Source organism: Melozone crissalis, unplaced genomic scaffold (assembly GCF_028551555.1).
Source record: "Melozone crissalis strain CALT ecotype California unplaced genomic scaffold, PUWL_Pcris_2 ptg000027l_1, whole genome shotgun sequence".
In the NCBI taxonomy this organism is placed as follows: Eukaryota; Metazoa; Chordata; class Aves; order Passeriformes; family Passerellidae; genus Melozone; species Melozone crissalis.
This window is the reverse complement of record NW_026535805.1, coordinates 65,348,793-65,373,493: the sequence shown is the minus strand read 5'-3', so window position 1 is coordinate 65,373,493 and position 24,701 is coordinate 65,348,793. Positions and strand designations below refer to the sequence as shown.

General features: G+C 34.3%; 1 protein-coding gene across 1 annotated transcript in view; it reads left to right on the top strand.

Moving 5' to 3' along the window:
* SNTG2 (syntrophin gamma 2) overlaps positions 1-24,701 on the top strand; it is a 126,508-nt gene that overhangs the window by 83,691 nt on the left and 18,116 nt on the right. The window contains exons 11-13 of the mRNA XM_054279336.1: positions 4,277-4,393; positions 12,632-12,703; positions 16,105-16,314. Coding sequence (XP_054135311.1) covers positions 4,277-4,393; positions 12,632-12,703; positions 16,105-16,314 — 399 coding nt within the window. The remainder of the gene's footprint in view (positions 1-4,276; positions 4,394-12,631; positions 12,704-16,104; positions 16,315-24,701) is intronic.

Sequence of the window (24,701 nt, the reverse complement as noted above, 5' to 3'; positions counted from 1 at the left end):
CAGTTTAACATCAGGCCAGGCTGGCTGCTCACCTGCATGCCAGAACAACCATGGTGGCTTTTGAGAAAGGCAGGCATTGTGGGCTGTACCTAAGCCAGCTACTGCAGAACATGCTAAGCCTTCTAAGGCCTTGGCCAGAATACTGCCTCTGATTTTGTACAGTGCGTTTCTGAAAAGGTATCGACCAGAGGTTTTCTGTGGCCTCTGTGGAAAGATTGAGAAAAATACAGAGGTATGAAAGAAATATTCAACAATTATAACTTTTTGCTCAGAGAATAACATGTGAAAAGCAGCAAAGAATGATGGCTACACCAGCTACATATCCTTGTTCATCGATTTTTGCTCCATTTGTGAACAAAGTTTTTTAATTCTTCCACTTTAAGGTGAAAACCATTTGAGTCTTTAGCAGAAAGGGCAGTAATTATGATTACAGTGAGGCTGATTCATGCTGGACATGAGAAATAAAGTGCTAGAATAAATTATTGAGAGAAAATAGGCAGCCTCCACTATAGGAGAGGTCCTGAGAACAGTAAGGAAGAATTTTTTAGAAACAAAATACATATCAGGGCTACTGCATTTTTGAGGGGGTAGGATAATAAGTTTTTCAGAAACCTCTTTTCTGCTCTGTGTTGTATAATTGTAAAATCATAATACTAAATAAGAAGCTTTTCAAATATGAAGGGTTTTCTCATTGTTCCTCAGAGCCAAACTGCAACTGCAGGTGTGCCATGGACATGTTTGCCTGACTTCATCCTGCAGCATACAATAAGCCCTGCACCTACTCTTGAAAGACCATTTTTTCTTCCGCTTCTCTTTCTATTTTTTTTTCTAAAAAAGAGAAAAAATGTTTCTAAAAATAAAACATAGAGCAATAAAATTACCTTATCCTAATGATTACTCTGGAAAGGTTAGGTTCTTGAAGACTAAAATTTTACTACTTACACCTGTAGAAAGGAAGCAGGACTAAATTACTTTAAGCATAAAGAGACCACATAGAGATAGAATTGAGATCTTCTTTGGTTTTTTTACTTTATTTATGTGGGAGGCCAGCTTTTATTTCCTAATGAAATTGCCTTGATTAGCTTCAGAGACTTTTTCTGGCACTTCAGATCCACAACTGAAAAAAACTTTAACAAAAGAAGAATCACTTAAAAACACTGAGCTTTTTAACCCCTAGTCAGCTGATATGCAGTGCTGTGAGGTATAGATGCTCTGTGAGATAAACAGCTATAGTTTGAAATAGTTTCTTCTTTATTTTTCCACTTATTGTTGTAATATTGCTAAAATACAAAGCAGACATACAAGAAAAAAATTTGTGAAGGATGTTTTCATTTTTCTTTAGTTTGCTTGATTCCTGCTGCATGAATAGTGCTACTGATCTGCTATAAGAATGCATAACCATAAGGCAATTTACTGGTTGTAGCTGTCTTCAAGATAGAGTTTTGTGCTTTGGATCCTAACTTGAACAAGAAGGCTGTAATGAGTAAAGGTGAGAGACATCAGGTCCAATTTACCAGCCTTCTGTTAAAACAAGAAAACAAAGAGAAGAAACTCTCATTGCTACCCAAAAGGACTTGTAATCTAAATTTTGCCCAGGTAGACAATGCCTGGGAAGATGCATGAATTCAGGTACATGCCTATCTTCATAGTTCCCTTCAGCATAGTGTGGATATGTTGCTATTTGTGGTGTTCAAACTGTGCCCAGCTTGGAGTTACGAATTTTGTTCTTCACTAAAGCACAAAGAGCACTTGTGTCATAATTTCTAAATTCCTGTATGCTTTGATCTCTAGAGCATTTTGTTTTGAATAGCAGCCATTCAGACATAACTGAATGCAACTGGTGTAAAATGGAAAACAGTAATGTAATATATCAAAACTTACAACATTACAATCTTATATTTTATTTTTATTTTGCTTTTAGTTAAACTTTATGTATGTGTAAGTACTGCTTGTCCCCCCCCCCCCCCCCAGTCCTGCCCCAATAGCTGTTTTCTTCAAAATATACCATCTACCATTGTTTTGGAAAAGACTCCCCCAAAATGATTTAAGATGCCTCAAGATGTACTTCTCTTTGCTTTCTTAATTTGTTGTAGTTCCAGTGTGCCTCATGGTATGACACTGGTTCTTAACTTGCAGGTCAGTCTGGCATCTCTTGTACATTCTTATCCCACTTAAATTACATAACTGTATCTGTCTGTTCTGATGTGTCATACACAGATATCTATTTGATTTTCTTTCTTCAATTCCCTCCTGAGTGTTTTGCAACACTTACTTTTCATAAGTATTTAACTAAAATACTATACACAAAATTTACTGCTACTACAAAACTGACTGCTTTATTAAATTTAACACATTAAATTTCCAGTCACTGCAGCATCTAGATGCTTTATTACTGCAGGAAAACAATAAGTGCAAATAAGAACTTTCATTTATCTGCTATGATTGGATTACATTTTGTTAGTGACTTGTTTTATCTCCTTGTAATGAGTGCCATTGCTCATTTTCTTCTTACGGGAACTTTTGGAAAGTGTATTAAAGCATGTTAGAAAGTTAATATATGAATGATGTATGATGTAGTAAAAGCAGAGCTGAGAAGGGACAGTCTGTTGTATAATGCCTGGTGATCTCTCCTGAAAACTTCAAATGGCAGGTTTCAATCAAAAAACCAGAATATTTTTTATCCCGGACTAAGATTCCCACGCACATACAAAAATCACATTAAAATCTCAGTAACCCAGTAAGCCACAGACAGCCTGTAATTAAGTAGCAACATTTGTTTGCTTTTGTTCCATAGAGATTTTGTTGAACTGAATAATAATTCTTCCTCCATTTCTGAAATCTAAAAGACCATTAAATAAACCAGTCAATAGGAAAGATATGTAGAAAGAAAGTAAAGCCCCCTAAAACTATATTGGATGTAATTCTTTTTGTCTGTGTGATTTGATATTAAGACCCTGATAAACTGAATAAAATATCATCTCAGTAGAGTAGCAACAGTTTTTATTTTTATTTTAAGTAATGTGATGTCTGAATATCCTGCTTCAACACTTTTGCTGACTACTATAGAAACAATGTTTTGGTGAGAATTATTCAATTTACAGAACAGCAAATCAAGAACTGGAAGGGCTACTGTATTTATTTTGCAGTTTTTTAGATCTCCTGAAAATGTTAGTCCTGGAGCTCAGAAGAACAGTATGGTGAAGGATTGTCTGGCTCAACATACTGATTTATTATTCATTTATTAATAAATTGATTGACAAAAGACATAATTCATAATTAAATACCAACATAAGAAAGCAATTTGTGAGGTCTTCATAATATAGGTATGAAAATTCATCCATACTATTAGTGAGGGCTTTGACATTTCTTCCCCCTGTAAATCATTTCCTTCTGTAAGTGTAGCCTTAGTTGAAAATGAGCAAGCTGCTCAGCAATACTTGTACACTCAGACTGGTGATTCACTCTAGATTTAAGTACCTGTTTCAAGAGCAATATATTCCTCTTAATTTATGCAAAATGGAGCCTGGAATGTTTTTGCTTTGTTATTTTTCAGTAAAGACATTTATGATTTTCTGCTACCATACCATGGCATTCTTAGTTATGGCATTTCGTTATAAATTTCTATTTGCCTCAAAAAGGAAGCATGCAATCTTACTTCTCCATTTCATTTTTTCTTAGCATTAATTTATCTGGAAAATAAAGGCATGCATTGTAACACTGCTAACATTGTCTACCTACTGGATTTGATACCTAACTCTTTGAAAACATTAATGTGATAAAGCATATATGAAAATGTATAAACTCTGAAAGACAACAAGTGTGACAAAGACTTTAACAGTTGCAAACATGAGCCTGGTGAAAGCTGTTTGATTTCAGATAAATTCAGTGATTTGTTTAGAGGTATTTTTTAGAGGTATGTGTAATAGAAATATCAGTATGTCCAAGTTTGCTATAGATAAGATATTATGGTTCTATAAACTGCTGAACTACTGAACTACTTTGGTACATGTAGATTTTCTGCTGGTTTAAATGAGAGTCTGCTTTGACCTGCATAGGTGGCTTTTAAAACAGGGATTATTTCAGATAAGATTCAGACTACCTGTACTACAAGTTTAAGTCTCTTCAAGGACTTCTGACACACTGGCATTGCACTGTATGCTTCAAGAATATAGAAATGGTTGCAAGGCAAATGTGAAGTAGATGATGTATCCCATGCTACTAAACCCATGATCCACTGAGAAAGAGAACTTTAATTTTCAATTATTTCCTTTTACAGGTCATACATATGGGATGGGTAAATGAGAGACTTGAAGGAACTGATTCATCTCAGCTCTACAAATTCAAGTTTCTGGCCCTGAAGGGTTCATCCTTCTACATTTTCAGCAGTCCACCGGTAAAAAAATTGATGTTTTTGTATCAGTTTCATTGTAAATGGAAACCTGTTTGTTACGTCTGGGTTTTCCTTTATCAAGCAAAGTTTTCAGCTGAGATTTCAATGAAAGTTAAAGTCACAGATGCCACTGAATTTCAATAAACTGTAGATATTTAGCATCTTTCAAGGTCCTCTGAAAAGTTTGCTGTATGTTTTGTTTTTGAAGTTGTCAAGGTCAGGTTTTATTTTGGTTGGTGAGGCCTAATATTTCTTCCTTTATTTATTCTAAGGTATTTTGTAGATGTAATGAGTTGGTAGTTATTCTGCTTTCTGAAAGACAAGATGCATCATGAAATAAACCATCCATACTATTGGATGGTATTCGTGGATTTTTCACACAAGCAAGGGATCAAAGTGCTAAGCATACAGTTTGGACAAGTCTTGCTTTGATCATTTATATACCTCATAACAAGAATTCTGTTTCACAACAGGTGCCTTATAAAATATTTTTCTAAAAATTAATTTAGAAGGGTGAAATGGAAATGAGCTGTAGAATTCCAAAAATGTTTAAAAACTACCTATACTTACCACATTTAATCCTTTATTTCTTCTCCAGAAAACCTTTGCCTTAAACAAATGATAAAAGAATAAAATGTGGACTTAGCATGAAATTTCAATTATACAACTTGCCTACAGTTTTGCTCAGAAGGTGCTCAGTACCCCAGTTTTGTCTGATGGTCCAAAGAAAATCTGATCCTTTATATGTGTACTCTCTGCAGCACCATTGAGAAGTGCATACTTTTCAAGTTATTTGAGAACCTTGATGAAATGCAATGAGTAAAATTTCCCCCTCTCTAGATTGAAATTATTAATCCAATGATTCCAATTAATTTCAAACATTCTAAAATGGCCAATAGTATTCTTTTTTAAATGAGACAACACTCATTTGTTCTCAGTGTGGGAAAAGCAGGGGGATTCCCCCTCTGAAAATTGGGGGTTTCATATGTTAAGCCAAGGAACTAAAATTTGATACAATTACTACAGTTTAATTAAAATGTAGTATCCAGAAATATTAAACAAATAAATAACACACCAAATGAATTATATTCCTCTCTAAAGTTAAATTATTGTCTTCAGGCCTGTTTCTAAGACACATTTTTGATATAATTAAAATTGTACATATATATGGTACTAATTTGGGATAAACTACTTCATTTTCCATTTTCAGCAATATACTAAGAACAGGCAAGTGGGGATGACTGGTAGTAGAAATTACTTGATAGAATCTATTATCCTTTTACAAATTTTTCTTGTAGGATCCTTGACTTTCAAAAAATGAACCAAGGGGATCCCTTTGATCAATGTGTTGTGCCACCTCAATACTATGATGCACCAGTAAATGTGAAAGAGTGAAAGAGTCTATAAATCATAAAACTTGTTGACCGGTTTTCTTGCTCTTTTAACATTCCCCAAATGTCTCTCATCAAGGGAAACCCCCCCAAAAACTAAAGACCAAATTCACAGTTTCCAGCAACCTCCTATCTGGAGACTTCAAACCTGGATCTAAAGCCACACTTTGAAGCTGATTATCATTCTCCTGAGGCCACCTCCAGCCCTGGCTTTTGTTGATGTCCTTCCCTGCAGTGCAGCAGAGCCAGTCTCGGGCCCCACAGCCCTGCCCTGCCCAGCCATGGTCCCACAAGCCAGGGCCACCCAGGGGCCCATGTCCAGCGCAGCCTCAGCCTGTCACTGCTCCCAGGGACACGGCTGGTGTCTGAGCTGGGGCTGGCCCTGTCCCCATGGCTGCCCAGTGCCCATGGCTGCCCTGCTCCTGCCTGGGCCCTGCTGGGAGGGAGGCCACCGCTTCAGAGCAGCCCGTGTGGCAGTGGTTTCTTCCTGGGGCTCAAGCAGAGCTAACACAGCCCTGTTTGGGCTGATGCTGAGCAGGGCTGGTGCAGCCTTTCCATTCTCTCTGCTCACCCAGCAAACCGCCTGGGGGGGACAGAGCCAGGACAGCTGATTTACATAGAGCAAAAGGGATATCCTGTACCATGAAACATCATGCTGAGCAATAAAAAATGAGGATGTGATCTTCAAAAGTAGCCTTTGATTGGAGAATGGCTAGGCGTTGCTCTACTTGGGGTGAGCAGTGTGCGATTGTCTTTGCATGAATTGACTTCTTCCCCTTTCCATCACTTATTAAACTGCTGTCTTCTTGCCCCATGCATTTTCTTGATTTCGCTCTTCCTATTGTCTCTCCCATCCCATAGCAGGGGACTGGGGAGTTAGTGAGAGGCTGTGTGGGTATTTGGCTGTGTGACAAGGTTAATCCATAGCAGGACCATGAACTGGGACCTGCCTGGCAGGGATCCTGCCCTGACAGACCCTGGACAACTCCCATGGCACTGGTTCTGTGCCACGTGTCCCAGCTCTGTAGCTGGAAACACAAGTACCCCCACAAAACTGTGAATAGAGCTCTTTCACTTCTTTTAGAGACATTCAATGCTGCTCCTCTTACTGTTGCTCCTATGGAGGTTGGTTTTTTTTTACTATTTTAAGCAGGAAAAAAATTAAAAAAGAAAGACTGTTCAATCACAAAAATACAAATGTTTCAACTTACTTGATCTCTAGAAGATACAAATTTAACACATTTTATTTCAGAGATGTTGCTATTGCTATTTATATTCTAAATCAGTTGCATATCAGTGTATCAATATAGTGTGCACAGAGCAGATGACCTATAAATTCTAAACTTATCTTTATCCATAATTTTACAACTGCTTGTAAAAGGATGTAGTACAATTTCCACTTTTTTTCTATTTCATTGTGTGTAAAAGATGGCATGATTGTAAATACAGCTGCTCATTTTCATAAGAATGGAAAACATAGTTATATATGAGCAAAAATAAAGAAAATTGTGGAAAATAATGGATACTTTACTATGAAATAAATCACTATGGCAAGTAATATTCTATTTATATGCTATTGCTACAATATCTCAGGTGGTGATTCCAGAAATGTCGAGGCTTCATCGCAGTAGTAAATATCAAGGATCATGTGATTAACAGATAAGGGTCCTTTTGCATCCCTGAAGTGGCTTATCTGATTGTATTTAAGAAATTTACAGATTTCATTTACACACTGCTATATTAGAAATGTGATCCATTTCTAAAAACTGAATATCTGAAAAACACTGCTGAACCAATAGAAATTATTCTTGTGTAATTTTAAATATACAAGCAGGACTTTTAATGCTGTCATGTAAGTTCTAAATACTAAAAATAATTTTTTAAAAAAAATTTCTTGGTTTTCTTGGTTTTTTTGGTTTGTGTTTGTTTTTTTTCCATTAAGGAGCGAAAAGATGAGTGAAATTAATTACTCTTTACCTATAAGTATTTCATCTTCTCCTTAGACCTTTTTAGTACTTCTAGGCAGGTTGGATGATTATCTGGATTCTCAGATAATACAGCCTTTGCTGTATTCCAGTAATAAATATTATCAGCACTTCAATTTTTTTTTCTTTACATTTATTCAAATATTTTTAATATTTTGGGGGGCTCTGGAGACTTCTAGAATCAGAGTCTGTGTTCAGAGAAAGTCCAAGAGTATGTTATGTTAATTTGATTTCAGTGATTTTTGAAGTATGATTCTCTTTTACATTCACGCCATATTTCTTTATTTAATGGTGATCTCTGAGCAGGCATGAAAGTCTTTTATGCCTATTGCCTGTTCTTGGCTTCTTTTCTCTGCCTCTGTTGAGGTCAGGATTGAAGACACTTGAGATTATATTTTGTGTTCAGACTTAGGTGTTTATTTTTTCTTATCTATGTTACAGTCTCACAGGCAGTGAGTTCTGCAGTATTTCACTAACAAGGTGCAAAATGGCTAACTATCATTTCTTACAAGGTCTTTTAAGGCTAACCTATCCAATTAAAGAAATGGCACCTAAATTATCTTAATTTTTAACCCAATAACCAATCACTCAAAGTCCGCAATGCAGACTTCTCTGTCCAATTACAAAATACCACCCAAACTCATATAGAAGAAGGAAGAAGGTAAAGTAGAAGGACCAGCCTCTGCCCTAAAACCTCCATCTTTCTCTGTATATATTACTATATTCTAAAACCTTAAACTCTTAAGTTTTACACCCTGTGATGTTACACACTTCTAATCAAACTACACACCCATAAACTCAGTGCTATCAATCAGTTTTGGAAGCCTTCTCCACAGCCTCAGGTCAAATGCAGTGCTCTCTTGGGAGTCAGAGTCTGTCAGCACAGAAAGTCTAAAATTCTCAGCATCCAGAACTCCAACACCTATTTTATAATTCCAGAGTTCTCTTACAGAGAGTAATTTTATGAGCTAATTGTTTACTCAGTGTGTCAAAATGAATTTAACTTCATTGTTTAATCTCTATGTTAAATAATAACTTTTTAAAGAAAAGCCAATTATTAACTCACATATTTAAAGGTAAAAATATTTGGAATTTAATTTTGAACTGATGATAAGATCACCTGGTCTATGTAAAGCTAGGGTTTTTTCAGTTTGTTTATTTTCAGACCTCCACTGTAACGCCTGTTTTTAAACCATGAGGAAATTGCAGAAACTCATGCTAAAGTAAAAAGTATTTCTGCAACACTTGGAACTTTTGTAACTCTATATACCTATTTTAGTCTCTCATGAGAGACTTAGAATTGTACTTTCAGATTTCTGTTTTTTGTAACCCTGTTTGGTTTTATTATCTTTCTGATCAGCTCAGTGTTTACCTGTGAGTTTACAAATGTCTTAGCTTTGCAATGTTCCTGAAAGGATTAATGTAGCTAAATGTCTACAGAACCAATTACTACATTGGGTTAGCTAAGGAGGTGGCCTGCCAATAATGTAGATAACAACATTCAGCTCCTCTTGGTCATAAATTCATATAGTAGATGAACACAAATTAAAGTAGAAACTTACTGAATGCTAATTGAAACTCTCATGCAGTTTGACGCTATTCCTGAAACTGTCTGAACTAAATTCATATGAATGCAAGCATGTCTCATTGAGTCATCTATTCTGAATGGAGCTGTTTGAAATGTTTTGTCAAATGCTTCATAAAAAATAATAACACTGTCATGCCAAGAAATTGCAATTTATAGAATACCTGCAAGAACAATTCCAAGGGGAAATAATGAGGAAAAACTACTTTATTGACTAAGAAATATACTTGGGTATCTCATTTTTCTTAGGTACTTGTTACCCAGTTATTACATGTGTGATGATGGATAACCTGCAATAAACTGGAGCATTCTTTAAATCAAATGAAGGATATCGCAATTTTCATGAACTTTCCTGATTATTTCCAGGTTTTCTTCTTGACTAGGACTGTATGGTTATTTGTGGGGTTTTAAAAGTAAAGCAGTCTGTAACAGTAACATTTTAAACTTCGACATGCTATGATAGTGCTGATAAAACTATAAATAATGTCAGCTGTCTGTTTAGATTCTAGTATTCCTTTGCAATATGTTTATTTTGCCTCCTTAAAATTCCTCTCAACATGTTTTTTATGTTCTGAGCACCTTGCACACAGTGGTATTCAGACTGTTTCACACTCTAAGTATGGTAACCTTTCTCTGACAGACACAGGTAAAGAAGACCTTGGCTTATATAGGTGACAGCAGTTGTCATTATCACTGCCTGCCTCTGCTGGAAAAGTCATATGAGGTTACACAGCATCAAAAGATGAAAGAGATGTGTGGAATAATGGGAAGAAATCTGAAGTACTCAGAGTAAATTTAATGGCATAGCAGTGTCACCTTCATCCATCATTTATAGTGCAAAGATCCCCAACAGTTAAAATTAATCTTCAGGAATCAAAACAAATGATATGAGCAAATGAAAGTCCATTCATATCTCAACAGGTTTCAGGTCATAGCCTATGTCACCAAAGCCAGTGGCATAAACAGCAAATGAATCAGTGCTTATGCTTCTATGTCTAGCCACTTAGAGCAAAAAAGGGTTCTCCTGCTGTTAACTGAGATGGAAAATATCCTTTCCCTTTGAAAAATTCTAGACCAAATAATGAACTAGCCTCCATTCTACTCTAAACCTTATTTTGAAGAAGCATGAATATCCCTTTGGAGTATCAACAGTAATGGGCCAAATCATGTATTATTTAATTATTTTCTTTTCAAAACAGCCATCAAAGTGCAAAGTATTTCCCTGGACATAAAATTAATCAAAGACATGCAGTGCTTACTATATTGTGAGCCTGTTAAAATGTACATTTCTTTATGAATTAACTTTATAAGCCCTTTGTTTCAATTGTTTCGAAACTTTGGTTATTTCTTATTTGTATAATAATTAAATTGCAAAACTCAAATAAAAAATTGAATGGACTTACAAGAAGATAAGTAGAAATGGAAACCTAAAAAATAGAAAGGTATGTCTTTAAAAGTTGCTACCTTTTTATAAAGGGATGGGAGGACAAGTTAGTACCTAGAATTTCTTTACATTTCTTTTCTAAACCAGCTGACATCAGATTTAAATTTGAAAATGTTTAAGTAGTACTATGTGCTTTTATCATGTAGCTTTAAAATTACCTGTATGTAATGTTTTGAGCTTTAATTTTTGAAACATTTCTCATAGTAAAATAAAGTGCGTAATCTGTTTTATATATTCTAGTGGATGTATTGTGTTCAAGTCATGTTTGCCATTTGATTGTTAAGATATAGAAATGATGAAATGGAGAATCCTAGAATGTGAGTCCCTCTATATCCTGAAAAGATGTGGTGCTAGAATTTCTAGAGTTCTTCAGTCCCATTTCAGTCAGTGATTCATAATATCTAAATTTAATCATCCAAAAAAACTATCTAAACTTGAGAGAAGTTGGGAGAAGATTAGATTATTAGATTTAGTTCTTAATAATTAGATTATTAAGAATTAATTCAGATTATAAGATTAGAAGGAAACTAACACCAGGTTCACATTACTCCTCCAAAGGACCCTGAAGTTACATTTCATAACTAACAGGAGTCCCATTAGAGTCCTGTAAGTGTTGTACTGGTTTGTAATCTCATCAAGTTATTACAATTCTGTTTAACAGCTTAGAATTTTAAGACACTTGAAAATTAAACATTAAATAAATTCTAAAAGAACCAAAACATGTTGATATCTCCATGCAAATCATCAGGAGAAATACTAAATTTTTTAAAGGTGAATTATGTGCTACTGTGAACACAGAGAAAAAGAATCTGTGATTGAAAATGTTTGACAGAAAAGTTTTTCTTTATGTTAATTATTTTAATTTATTCTTTCTGCTTTTTTCCTTTTGGTTGGGATGTGGGAATAGGACAAAGCTGTATAAGCCCTAGAATTTTAAATTATTCAAGTTACTATTAAAGTTACCAAAATACTTATTTCCATATACCAAAAGCCTGAGGTGCAACCTAGTCAAATCCTTCATCTGTCTATGCAGCCACTCCTGTGCATTCCCCAAGAGCTAGGATTTTGCACTAAAACATATAAGCAAAAATGATACATATTCCCATTGAAGTTTTCCTATGTGAGAGTTCTTTTTTTCTTTTTTTCTTTTTTCTTGAACAATGTAGGCTGGGTACTGTTTTTAAGAGAAATCAGATTATCACATCATATCATTAAGTAGAATTTTAGTAAAATCTTCAGTCATTCTTGCTATTTAGATTTTAACAGCCTGTCATGTCAACAGGATTAGGTAACGAAATCAAAAGAAAAGAAAATATAGGTGTTTTCATATTGTTGAGCATGCAGTTGATATTTTCCTTGATTTTAAATATTGCAGTCACATAGTCCTTTTCTAGTTTTAGAATAAATATTGAGTTATTGCCTCCCTAGTGCATGTAAATTCAAAACTGAATTTTGGAATACATCTTGATCTATTGATTGTAAGATTTCTTTCATATTTAGACATGAAGCTGAATGGTTATGTTTGAGACTGAGTTCTCTGTGTTAGCATCTTGAGAAACAAAATTGCTTATGTAACTAACCCCAGAGATTACAAAAACATTTCCATCATCCTAGGAAAAGAAAAAGTAAATTATTTAACATCTTTTAATTCCTGTTTCTGTAAAAATTTAATACTATTTGGCAGTCCTTTCTAAATGCTGGATACTAAATGTAGTGATGTGCCTGTATTTAAAAGATCCAGTTGAATAATGATGGGTGAAATCTTTTCAGTTTTTTTTCATCTGAACATGATTTTCAAATAAAAAATGTGTTAATAATTATTTTTTTATATTATAGGTGAGCACTCTAGATTGGGTACGAGCTGAAAAAATCTATAACCTCTGTGAGGTTCTATTTAAAATTCACAAGGTACGTTTCCCAATGGTTCCAGTGATTTTATTTAGTGAAGTTAACCTTTTCCTGTTGATGATAAGCTCAAATTAATCTTAACTAGGAATCACTAGTATTCAAATAGTTCATCTGTTGTTATAAAAAGCTATTTGCAATTGCTAGGGCATTAGCTGTGCAAGTGTAAGAAAATATGGAAAATGGGGTAAGCTGCAAGTGAACGAGTTACTGACATGTTTTCTTATTGAAGAAAGTTTTTGGTATTAGAGCTGAGTATGATACTTCAGTATGAAGTATCAGTGAGACACACTGTTAAGCATAATGATATTAGTTTTTTCTTAGTGGGTCAGATTTTCAAGCAAACATGATGAAAAATGCTCTTGCTGTAATTCTTGATCCATATAAAGATATTTTCATTATAGAAATTAAAAATATAAAATTATGTCGTTTTATCATATGTATTGATTGTTGCATCAAGTATTGTAGTGTGTTTTTCTTTATAAAAGGAAACACGTTGGGTTTGTTTCCCATAGAATTAATTTTCTTCCCCCAAGTAGAAAAAGTCGTGTTTTCTGTCTAGCTTGTTCCAATTAAAGATTTGCATCAAAATATTAGCACTTTATGTAAATAATTGGTTTATGGAATATATTGTCAAATTAATTGCATCAGATAGATTAATTTTGTTCTCCAACAAAAACAAAACCTTTGCAGTTGAGATAAGGCTACTGTGAGAGCCCATTTGTCGAGGAGAAGGATATTTTCAGACAAAAAAAACTATCTTTTCAGATAAAATAGTATTTCAGTGAAAAATTAAAGCTCATCTTTAGTTCTCACCAGCTGCTTTACTTCTCTGCTGTTTCTCTTTGACCACACACTGATGTGGTGGAAAAGGCAGGTTGTTGCTGTTACCTGTAACAGATCCTGCACTGAAGCAAAAGTGCTTAAGGTTTTTGATTTGGTCTTTTTGGGGGTTGTTTGGTTTGCTTTGGTTTGAGGTGTGTAGGTTATTTTTTTTTGTGTGTGTTCTAGGGGTTTTTTATTTGTTGGGGTTTTTTCTGATGCAGATTATTCAGGACATGGGAAGGAAGTGTTTTGGCAGTGCCATGCCAGGAAAACAGTAGTCCTGGAGTTCAGGACTAGAGTTCAGCTCCAGAGGCACAGGAGGAGAGCCATATTCTTGTAGTCATGGCATTATTTTGTGTGACCATGTCTCCAGCTTGGAACATATGGGCAAATTCAGGTCCTTCCCATCACTAACACACCAACAAAAAGTAGATGTTCTGTCACAGATCATTTATTTATTCTCTTTCATATTTTTTATAATTTTACTTTTGGCTCATAAATAAGCCAGGCACCAATGAAATATATAGACATTAAGCCTTTTGGGAAGCTATTCCTGTGGCTTGGGTTTTGGTTTTTCTCCTATAAGTTAGTGCTAAAACTCAGTTGTTCCTGGAATATTATGGTAATTTCAAGGATTCTGCAGCTTCTGCAATACTTTTTCATTAAGAAAAAGAAGTTGTGAAATAAACTACTCACGGTTCAACTCTTTAATGTTCTTGACATTTTAATAAATGAATGCTTAATTGCCAGTCTTCATGAATACGTAAGCTAAAGTGCAAAAGCTCGAATTGAACTCCTTAACCTCTTTTCTGTTGATTCTTCGGTATAAATGACAATGAGGCAAACAGAACAAATCCAAAAAATTGTAAGAGATTAAGGTTTCTGCATTAGATATGACAGGCTTATGTTGTAAAAGCTGCCATTTGGGGAGGGGGTTCTTAAGAATTTTCAGAAATGCTGGTTAGAACGAGTGCAAAACTATGGGAGAGTGTGTTTTGTATCTTCCCATCAAATATGGATTTTAAGGAGAAGTGTTGTTGTTACACACCTGATTGTAAACTTTTCATCTATGTTTATTATGATGCAAGAGCTAAACAGGGAAAATATCAATCCAATATGGAACTTAAATTTTAAAACAGAATGTTTGATATATTTTAGATTTGGATGTATGTATACATAAATATAAATACACAAATATGTGGATTAAAATTCATATATATAATATGCCTTTGCATATTTCTGTTCATTTGGTGGTAACAGCCAGATTATTTGAAATGTAATGTCTTGCATTGCATGTGTTTATTCTTATAGCTTGCCTCATAATTCAAACTCTTACTGTGGTCCTGTACATTTTTAAAAGTCATTTGTCTTAAGAACATTTTATTTTCTTGTATTGTCTGGTATTTTCACATGAAAATTTTAAAAAAATGCTAATGTGGTCTAAAAGCCAGGATATGCAGCACTGAGTCTTGAAGCACATGAATTATCTGTCACTCCATAGCTGCTTAACACCAGAATATATGCAGGAATTTTGTTCAACTTCCTTTTCAACAGTGCAAAGAAGTGTTGTAAAATAACAGAGCTTCATCAAGTCTGTTTTCTCCTCAGGTAGTAGCAGGGCCAATTTTGACAACACAGTGCTTTGTACCCTTGTGGCAATATGTAGTGCTCCCTAGATGCCCCATGAATCATTGCTAATTATTTTGGGGTTTCAGTCTTTTCTGCCCCATGATATCAGAGAGAAATGGGGATAGGGAAGAATTCTATCTGAAAAACAGAAAAGTAAAGATATGTGTAATTTGGAAATTCAAGCTGTGAAAGTACTTCGATGTATAAGTTGTAGCTTTTTAATTTAGTTTTATTTTCCTCTATATTTATGTTAATCAATGAAGTCTTGAAATATTAGAGAAGTTTCTTGTATTAATTTGTTTACATTTACAAAACATTGTATTGCAGGTATATTTTTTTATTATGAAAGTTTAATGTACATTTTCTCTGCTTTATCTTGAAGGTGATGGCAGGATCTTGTTTCACTCTCCTTGTTGTTACAGAACAGTGTTGACAGCTATTGGAGGACATTCCCCTTTTGTCATTTCTAGAATTAGCCCTGGGGTGCTTGATAAATTACTGCATTCCTTGGGGTTTCACATATTGGAATCCAAGTAGAATGGAGTAATTATAGTCTCCTGTAGAGCTGGTATACAGCTCCTGGAATGTATTGAAACATTCAGGGGTTTCCTTCTTTTTCACTGTAAGCAATGTATTTGTACAAACTCCCTTTAAATTATAGATGTATTCCTTAGGTAATTTTGACAGTACTTTGGAACTGCAGGAGTAGCATGGATTAAAAGATAGGGAATAAAGCAAATAAGAAGCAAAGAGAGAAGCTGTCTTTGACATAGAAGCAAAGAGAGAAGCTGTCTTTGACATAATTATTTAACTCCTAGAACATTTCTTCAACACAATTGTTGACATAATGGCTTAGTATATCCAAGTACCCATCACTTACAGAAGACAGTGTTGCTTCAATTGTTTGGTTTTGCCAGATGAAGAATCACATACTGAAACATATCTTTCAGCTCTGGCTTGCTGATGATTGCTGGCTACAAGCAAACTTGTATTTAGGTATTCACCAGGACTTTGATCTTGAAGACCAGAGGCCGTATTGTTTCAGTGTCATGGTTGGACATGGCAAGAGCCACTATTTCAACGTAGAGCTGGGCAGTGAATTGGCAGTGTGGGAGAAATCATTCCAAAGAGCAATTTTCTTGGAAGTTCAAAGAACAGGGGTAAGTAGTGAACAATTTAAGTCATTTAATCTGTAAAATAAGTATAAAAAGATTTTGAATTATTTGTATGTTTAATAATTTCATTCAATTGATGTCTTCCATGACTAAGGATCTGAGTACATTTAATACAATGAAGACTTCTGAAAGCTTCATCATCACATCAATATTTTTCTGTCAATGACTGTGTAATACCAGTCAATGAGCATGTTTTGACAGATTGAAAATTGAAAGTAATAATTTGTAAGTTCACCTTGATTATTAAAAACTGGAAATTAATATATTTTAGCACAGGAAAACTCTCAGGAGTTTATTTAGTCCAACTTGAACATTTTCTTCCTGAAAGCTAATTTTCTTCTCACGTAAGGTAAATATGATATAGTTTACATAATGCTTCTGTATTCAAAGAAATATTTTGCTCTTATATTGTCAATTGTGAATTGGGATTGTCCTTGTTAACATTGGAAGAGTTTGAAGACAGTATAAAAGTGAAAAGAAGTTTGTAATAGTCATGAATTCTCAAAATTAAACAGCAGATTTTCACTTTCTGCTGTCTAGTAAATCTAGATCCGTACTCTCAAGTGAACCGGACGAATGTTATGCGAGTGTATTCATTGAGACTATAGACCTCCTCCAATAAAAATATATTTGCACAGTTTAACACAAATGCAAACTTGATTTGGTGTGCTCAGGTTTCCAGTGCCCTGTGAGCCTCCTAAAGACATTTGAAACATTGAGAACAGTGGATCTCAGCATTGTATTAACACGACTTGCAAGGAGCAGGAGTCCTATTGCAGGTGGTTAATCAGATTGTCTAAATTTCCAGATCTCTGGGATTCTAAACAGGTTTCTCGGTTCTTACAAGGTGCTTAATTAGAACCCTTCTATTTGTCTCTTTGGACTGATGAAGGAACAAAAAGATTTTGTAACAGTTCTAAGTACTGAATTCCTGAGAAGGAATGCAGTTCTTCAGGAAAATATTGATCCTTATATATATTATCCATATAAAACCAGATAACATGATTGAAATTAATTATAACAAGCGCGCAGATTAGCTGGCTCTTTATCTGATTAAATTTATGAATATTTATTGTTAAATCTCAAAGCTTGCTTTTCCTTTACATCTTTAAAATTAAGGAATGATTCTTTGCTTATGGAATGATCTTTTGTCATTTGAATCAGTCATCTAGACTCATTTCACACAAAATACGTTAAATTTCCTGCAGCTGTGGTTTAACCTATCTGAAATCTCCAGGAAAGTAATTCAAATAAAATCTTGATTATAGTGCTCAAGTCTCCATATGTGTTTCCTATGTCTTCATTTTCTCTCACATAGTAGGATACATCCAAATTTACTGTAAACTACTATGTCAGTAGAGTTCAGAGTACTATGGTCAGTCTCCAGCAGTGAAAAGTCTTTTTACTGCACTATTTTCTTTCTCCATTCAAAGCATAAATTCTGTTGTGAGTGCCTTTCTTTTCAGAACGATGTCAAGAGCAGCATGAATGAGGTGCAATTTTATATTACATAGAATATTTCAAGTCCTAGAAAAAGAACTGGCATTCCAGTACCCAGAAAATTCAAGCTTTTCACTGGTATGTCAGTGTGTAAAAGTTCTTTCTTTTGGAGAATTTTGGAAATTATTTTTTATTCATAAAGGATTGGGCAAGATTCATGGCAGCTGTTGGATTGCATTGTGCCATTTCAGCTATTCTTTTTTAAATGGAGCTTGGTCCTGTTTGATGTAGAGTGTAGTTAAGATCCTGCCTATGAGTTTTTGTTAACCCTTTCCTGTACATACCCTTTGTATTTGGTGTTTCTATAATAAGAGCTGTACTTCTGAGAAGATTCTGTCCTTACACAGTCTATGAAGAGAAATGCTAAGGTGCAGTGCTCCTTTTGAATTTTATCTGCCGGTGTTGTGTCATTTTTTTACAATTCTTTTGAAAATGGCAGCAGCAGTAGATGACAGAAAGAATGCAATAAAGCAGGAAGAAACACCCCTCACAATATTGCTCCCCTTTTAGCTATCTTGAATCCCTATTTCTAGCTGCAATTGTTTACAAAAGTTTTACCAAGAAACTCTGAAATTCAGTGACCCTGGTGAAATTAATCTATTTGCAGACAATGATAACAAACAAACAGATGTTGATCCATGTACTAGAAATACATGGGGTTTTTTCCTAGAAAAACTATTGTAGTTGCTGATGGCATAACTTGGATAGATGAGGGCAATAAAAATGCAGGAGAAGTGAGGCAGAAAGGCAATTGAAAGAGAGAAAAAGTGTTGTTGAAAAGTATTTCCATGAGGCTGGTAATAAAAGTCAGCATTGCAATAGTGGAAGATAGGCAATGAAATCCTCTCAGTCATATACTGAAGTTAAATTACCTCCTGCAAATCCCAGCATGAATACTTGTTTCACCTGGAACATCCTAAACAGTGCAAGATAAATAAATGATGCTCATATTAGGTTATTTTTCTTTTGTTTGTTTTTTTTCCCCCCAAGATTTTTATGGTGCAGAAAATCTTAAAAAATAAGACACTAGTACATTTTCCAGAGCTCTTACTAATTCTTTGACCCTTCAGCTTGGTCTTGTCAATAGCATAGGATATTATTCCACATTATTTTCAATTATGTCTTTTTTAAATTTCTAAATCAGTATTCTTGCATTGCCTCAGACTAGTTTTTCCAAAGGAAATTATTTTGACTCATCTGAGTCTTGGATATGGTTATTAAATTAATGCAGAATCATCTCAAAGAGATGATTTGGATCAGTTGTGTTCAGTAGGAGGATGGAGGAGAATACTGGAATAGTGGACAGAGGAAAGAGTGACAGTAATGTATTTTACCGTCAGCTGTAGAAAAATTGGACCAACAGTTTTGTCATGTTGAAGCCTTGTACATGTAAGCTTTGTTTGATGGCTGGAAGAGGACAGAGGAGAGGAATCTTCTTTACAAATGAAAGAAGTATCAGGAGACTGGAAAAAAAACATGCAATGGGAAAATTATTTACCACAGCGTTTCTAAAGTACCTGTGGTGGGTATATAGTGATAAGACATGGTTGCATACTCTCCTCACTAGCAATTCTAACACAAAAGACAGTTTTCCCTTCATAATTCCAGCTGTGATGAAGATGCTGCAAGTTCTTTCCAATCCTCATACAGCTGAATAACGTGCTATGTTGAAACCATTTTTGTTGCTTGGACAAAATATTTGTTTAATGTGAGTTACTCCAAGAATTAAAATAGGCTGGATCCCATTCAGTTATAACAGATTAAGCAAGAAGTTTTGGTGCCTCATTATTTTCCATGCTTAAAGGTAAGTACTTCTAGTTAACTTCTTTCCATTTTGTTCCATCATTCAGTGACTAATATCAACAGAGAAATAAACCCTTGAAATACAATTACTATTTATTTTTTAAGTCAGGGATATGAATATATAGAAAAATGTTAGCAGAAAAATTCATATTCCTGGAATGATACAGGCTCCTCATGTGAAGAATATACATTACTATAAATCAAAGTAATACTAATAAAATCAAATAAATAAATACTAATAAAATCAAAGTAAACAAAGCAAGCAAAGTAAACAAGTGAAGATTAATGAATGTTCCAACTTATTTCAGTTAACACAATTGGAAATCCAAAATAATTTTATAATGAACATAAATGTATGATGCATTTTTCCTGTGTTTTCCCTCTTAAAATCAGTTAACATGAATCACATACTCTGTGGATGTTTTATGTTTTTGTAAGCATTTTAAAAATGTCTTTATTTTCTGAGAAGTTAATACCAAACCATTCTCTATGGAAGGATTCTTGATGCTGCATATATAACTCAGAATCATTGTGACTCAGAATTGCTCTCAGATCGATAATGTCTGTTCCTGGACAAAGCAAAAATAATTATTTGGAATAAATGTGCATGCAGACCTAGAGCTTCGTTTCTATGGAATTCCCACATTAGACTCTTAATTTTATTTCTACAAATATTGTGCTGCTAAAACACCATGATGAAAATTCCTAAAAATTATATAATAGATAAGCGCAATTGATAATTTTGTTTTGTTTTGTTTTGTAAGCAACAATTAATTGCTTTTGCATATTAGTTTTTCCAGGTAGTTACTGTTTTCCTCTGTGAACTTGAGTCTTCCATGCTTAAAAAAGGTGACAGACATGAGAGTGACATAGCTTACACAATGCTTAGTTCACCATCTTCCTGTTGCACTTTAACATTTCCCCCTACACACTCTGTCTTCTTCTGGCAGATTGGTACGAAGTACGTAAGGAATCCGCAATCATGTTGTTGTTGATTAAAACCAACCAATCAACCAAAAAGTCACATAACTATTTTGAAGAAATGGTTAACTCAATAACCTTTCCTCAGCTTTATATGTCTTTGCCTTTTTGCTTGATGGACTATTTTTTATTAATTTTCTGGTCCTGCTTATCTTTGGTATCCTCTCTTCTATCCATCTTTTAAATTTCTTTATAATATTTTGCCATAGATTTTGCTAGTTCATCATTTTGAATTAATTTCTAATGTATTCATAATATGTTCATTTGAGAAAATGAATTTTTTTTCCATGAAAAAGATATTGTTTCTTGTACAAATCCTTTCAGAATACTGTTGACAGGTGTTGATTTTCACCTCTTGACTTTCTAGTAAAGATTTATGGGTTTAAATTTTTTTTATAAAACTTGTCCATGTAATGCTTCTTTCTCATCATTCCTTCTCAGCTCAGGAAATAATCAGTGCAACCTGCTCATTACAACATCTGCTTGCTGTTTGTTCTAGACCATTACTTAATTTTAGATGCATATCTTTGTTTAAAATCTTCTTAAAGGGTTCACTACAATTAATTTAAGACATAGAGAAGTGAATAAGTTCTTTCTAATTGACCTCAACAACATTTCAAGGAAACCATTTTTTTTGTTATAATTTCCCTTTAAAAGCATTCAGTTGACTATTTTGTATAAAATAACAGTGTAATAGTGACTGTATGCATACATGCTATTTACTAACCAGTCACAACCAATAGTTGATTCATAACATGAAAAGCAGTGTTTATATTTTAAATCACATCATTGCTTCTATGATATGTAAAACCACATAATCATGAAAGATCAAAAAGAAAGAACTGCACAAAATTGCACTGATATTTTAAGACTTCACATTTTCACAAAATTAATGGATAAATAGCTCCCATATCTTGAGCAGCTCAAGAAAGAGCTAAAATTAATTTAGTTAGGCATTTATTCTTTGTCCACTGGAGATAACTATAAATTCCTCATGATTTCAAAATTAGGAGCCAGATGGAGAAAATCCCTTACATAGGAGCTCAAATGGCTTCTAAATAATTTTTTTTTGTAAACTGAATTTCAATGCATATTTTATCAACATGCCTTCATATTTGCCTAATGCTGAGTGTTCAACGAGTCACCAATATAAATAGTGATGTGTGCTGGTCAGGGTTATGGATTCCTTGCATTCCCAGCGTATGGAAACTAAGCTACACGGAAATGTGGAATTAGCCCACTCTGAAACTATTTTTTTGGCATGAAAGGTACAAATTCAATTGAAGATTTTGGATTTAGAGAAAACAGAAGAGTTTGTGATATTCATACCAAGACAGCCTACAAGAAATTCAGTTCCTGTGTCTCCTTCCTGCAACATTACACAAAATGTGCTTTCTACTCATTCACTAGTGGCATTTTGAAGTGATCTTACTACAATTCAAGTTAGGTGTAATCAGAATAGATTTTAGAGACTGTGTCCCCAATGGAACTTGCTCAGAGATTAGTTGTGTTTCCACTTATCTACCACAGCTTACCTAAGTTTTCCAACTAGCTGACTCTTGAGATTCTCAGAACTTTGACTTTCTCAGGAAGGCTGACATCAAGACAAACACGCTCATTGTTTCTGGGCATCTTTGGGAATTAAGTGCAGAAATAGGAGACTAAACCACCCTCAGAGACTGAGCCAAAAGAAGTCCACTGAAATAAACAAAACCTAGCAGATATTAGGTGATCTCGATAGGAAGCAATTTTCATTTCTATGATCCATTATTGGACATTTATGATTTTATTAATTCTTCATGGTGACCTGAGAGGTTGAATAAATCATGATTGGTTGATCACAGTGTAAGCCTTGTGAGCTGCAAATACTGTATTGAATTGCAAAAATATTAAATACAGTTGGCCAGGTGTTTGGGGTTTGGTTTTTTTTTTAATCTGTTATGATTGCCAAGCATATATGAAACATGAAATTATATGTAGGAGTCCCTTTAAGAATGGAAATGTCACCAAATGCTAATTTCAGAACTAATTTCTGAGACAAACATTTAAGCAAAGGATATATTCTCCTTATATTCAGGTGAGATATTAAATAGCATGTAGATTAGGTGAGATTTATAGTGTCATTAAAAGATACTCTCCAGTTTGTTACAAGAAGCACTCAGTTTAATTACACAATTAAGTTTTAGATTGTTTTCATTATGCACAGAAAGCTTATTACAATTACAATTACAATTTAACCAGTCACCTTTAGAAATGGTGTTAGATTCTAATTCATTTCCACACTGATGCAAAAAACTCACCATTCTCTAACACAAAGAAAGGTTCTGAGAACCATACAGATCAATATTAAATACATTTTCAATAATTATTAATAATTCAACAATTCACATGACAGATGAAAATCAAACAATGCATTTATTAGAACTTTTAAAACAGTGAATATACCAATTTTCAAGGCTATTGAACTCAAACTTGTTTCTATATTCTGTATTTTTGACATGATTAATATAAAATGACCATTATTTCTGAAAATATATTGTATTCTTAAAATTACATTTATTTATATTAAAATAATAAATCTAAATATTTTTACATTACATATAATTCTTTCTAAATGCAAATATTTAGATAAAAATCATGTCACGGGAATCTAGGCTTGTTATTATTTTCTAGAGGATCTTATAGACTGGAATAAGGAAGAAACCAAAAAAGAGCTGGACAGGAACTTTTTCAAGATCACATAGTGATAGAACAAGTGGGAATGGCTTTAAATTGAAAAAGTGCACGTTTAGATTACATAGAATTTATTAGGAATAAATTCTGTACAGGAAGGTGTTGAGACACTGAACAGGTTGCCCAGAGATGTTGTGGATGCCCCGTCCCTGAAGGAGTCCGAGGCAGATGGGGCTCTGATGAGCCTGGTGTTCTGGAAAGTGTCCCTGCCTATGGTGAGTGGGCCCATTTTGGAACCCTTCCAACTCAAACCATTCTGTGATTCTTTTAAATCTGTCAAGAATTTGCTGCGAAGAATTTACGGTCATGGAACTTCAAATTTATAGAGCAACATTACCTTAGAATTTTGATGCTGGATTTTATGGTTTTAATTTTGGTGTTCCCTGTCATTCTCCACCCACCATTTATAAGAATCAGGCAGAAGAAAATCCCAGTTAAAGTGCCACTGATTCACAACTGAATTGTGTACTCAGAAATGACTTTTGATGATATTTCTGATTAATTCCCTTCTCAACTGTGAAATCCCAGAATTTACAGATCACCAGAGAAGAAAAATATTTATTATTATGTAATAACAAACTGCATCAGAATGACATTGTTGTCTTTGCTGAAGTAAGCCAGTAGTGGTCTACTGGTTCTACTAAATCAAGCAGTGTCAGCTTGATTACTGTGTTTACCACTGAGAATCTGCCTCAGGTTTATGAAAATATGCTTGGGACATGTAGGAAACAAATAGGAAATGTAGGAAAACATGTAGGAAACTCTTGACATTGAAGTCACTGTTGATTCTTGCTTTTTGTTATGGAAAAATGAGTTGCTGCAAAACAATGAAGGTATTCCTCAGACACAGAGAGGAGGAAGCACAATCTCTTTCTGACATAAGCAAAGGCTAAAGAACACAATTTGAATTTTCCCTGCTAGAAGATAACCATTTCTTAGTTGCTACCCTTAGATTTTTTCCTCCTGCATCCATTTTGCTCGCTGCTTTTTCCTACAACCAGTTTAAGCCATTGTCTGTGTGTTCAGTAAAGAGGGCAGACAGTCTTTTCTTCTGTCAGATTTACTTGAACCATAGGTTCATATCACAGAGAGAATGCCATGGCCAAAAATTGGCATCTACCACTGCATTATCTGTCTTGCCAAGAAATAGCTGAACCTACAGGTTCACCTCAGTCTTCCTACAGGAACACAATTCCCTGTGGAGTAAAGTTCACTTGTACATGTAATCCCAAATGTACATGTAATCCTGATATTTGAATCCTAAAATCCCACATGTACATGTAATCCTAATATTTGAATTCTGGTTTAATGCTTTATCTCAGTGATGTTGAAAGTTTCTGAAAAGACAGCCTGTC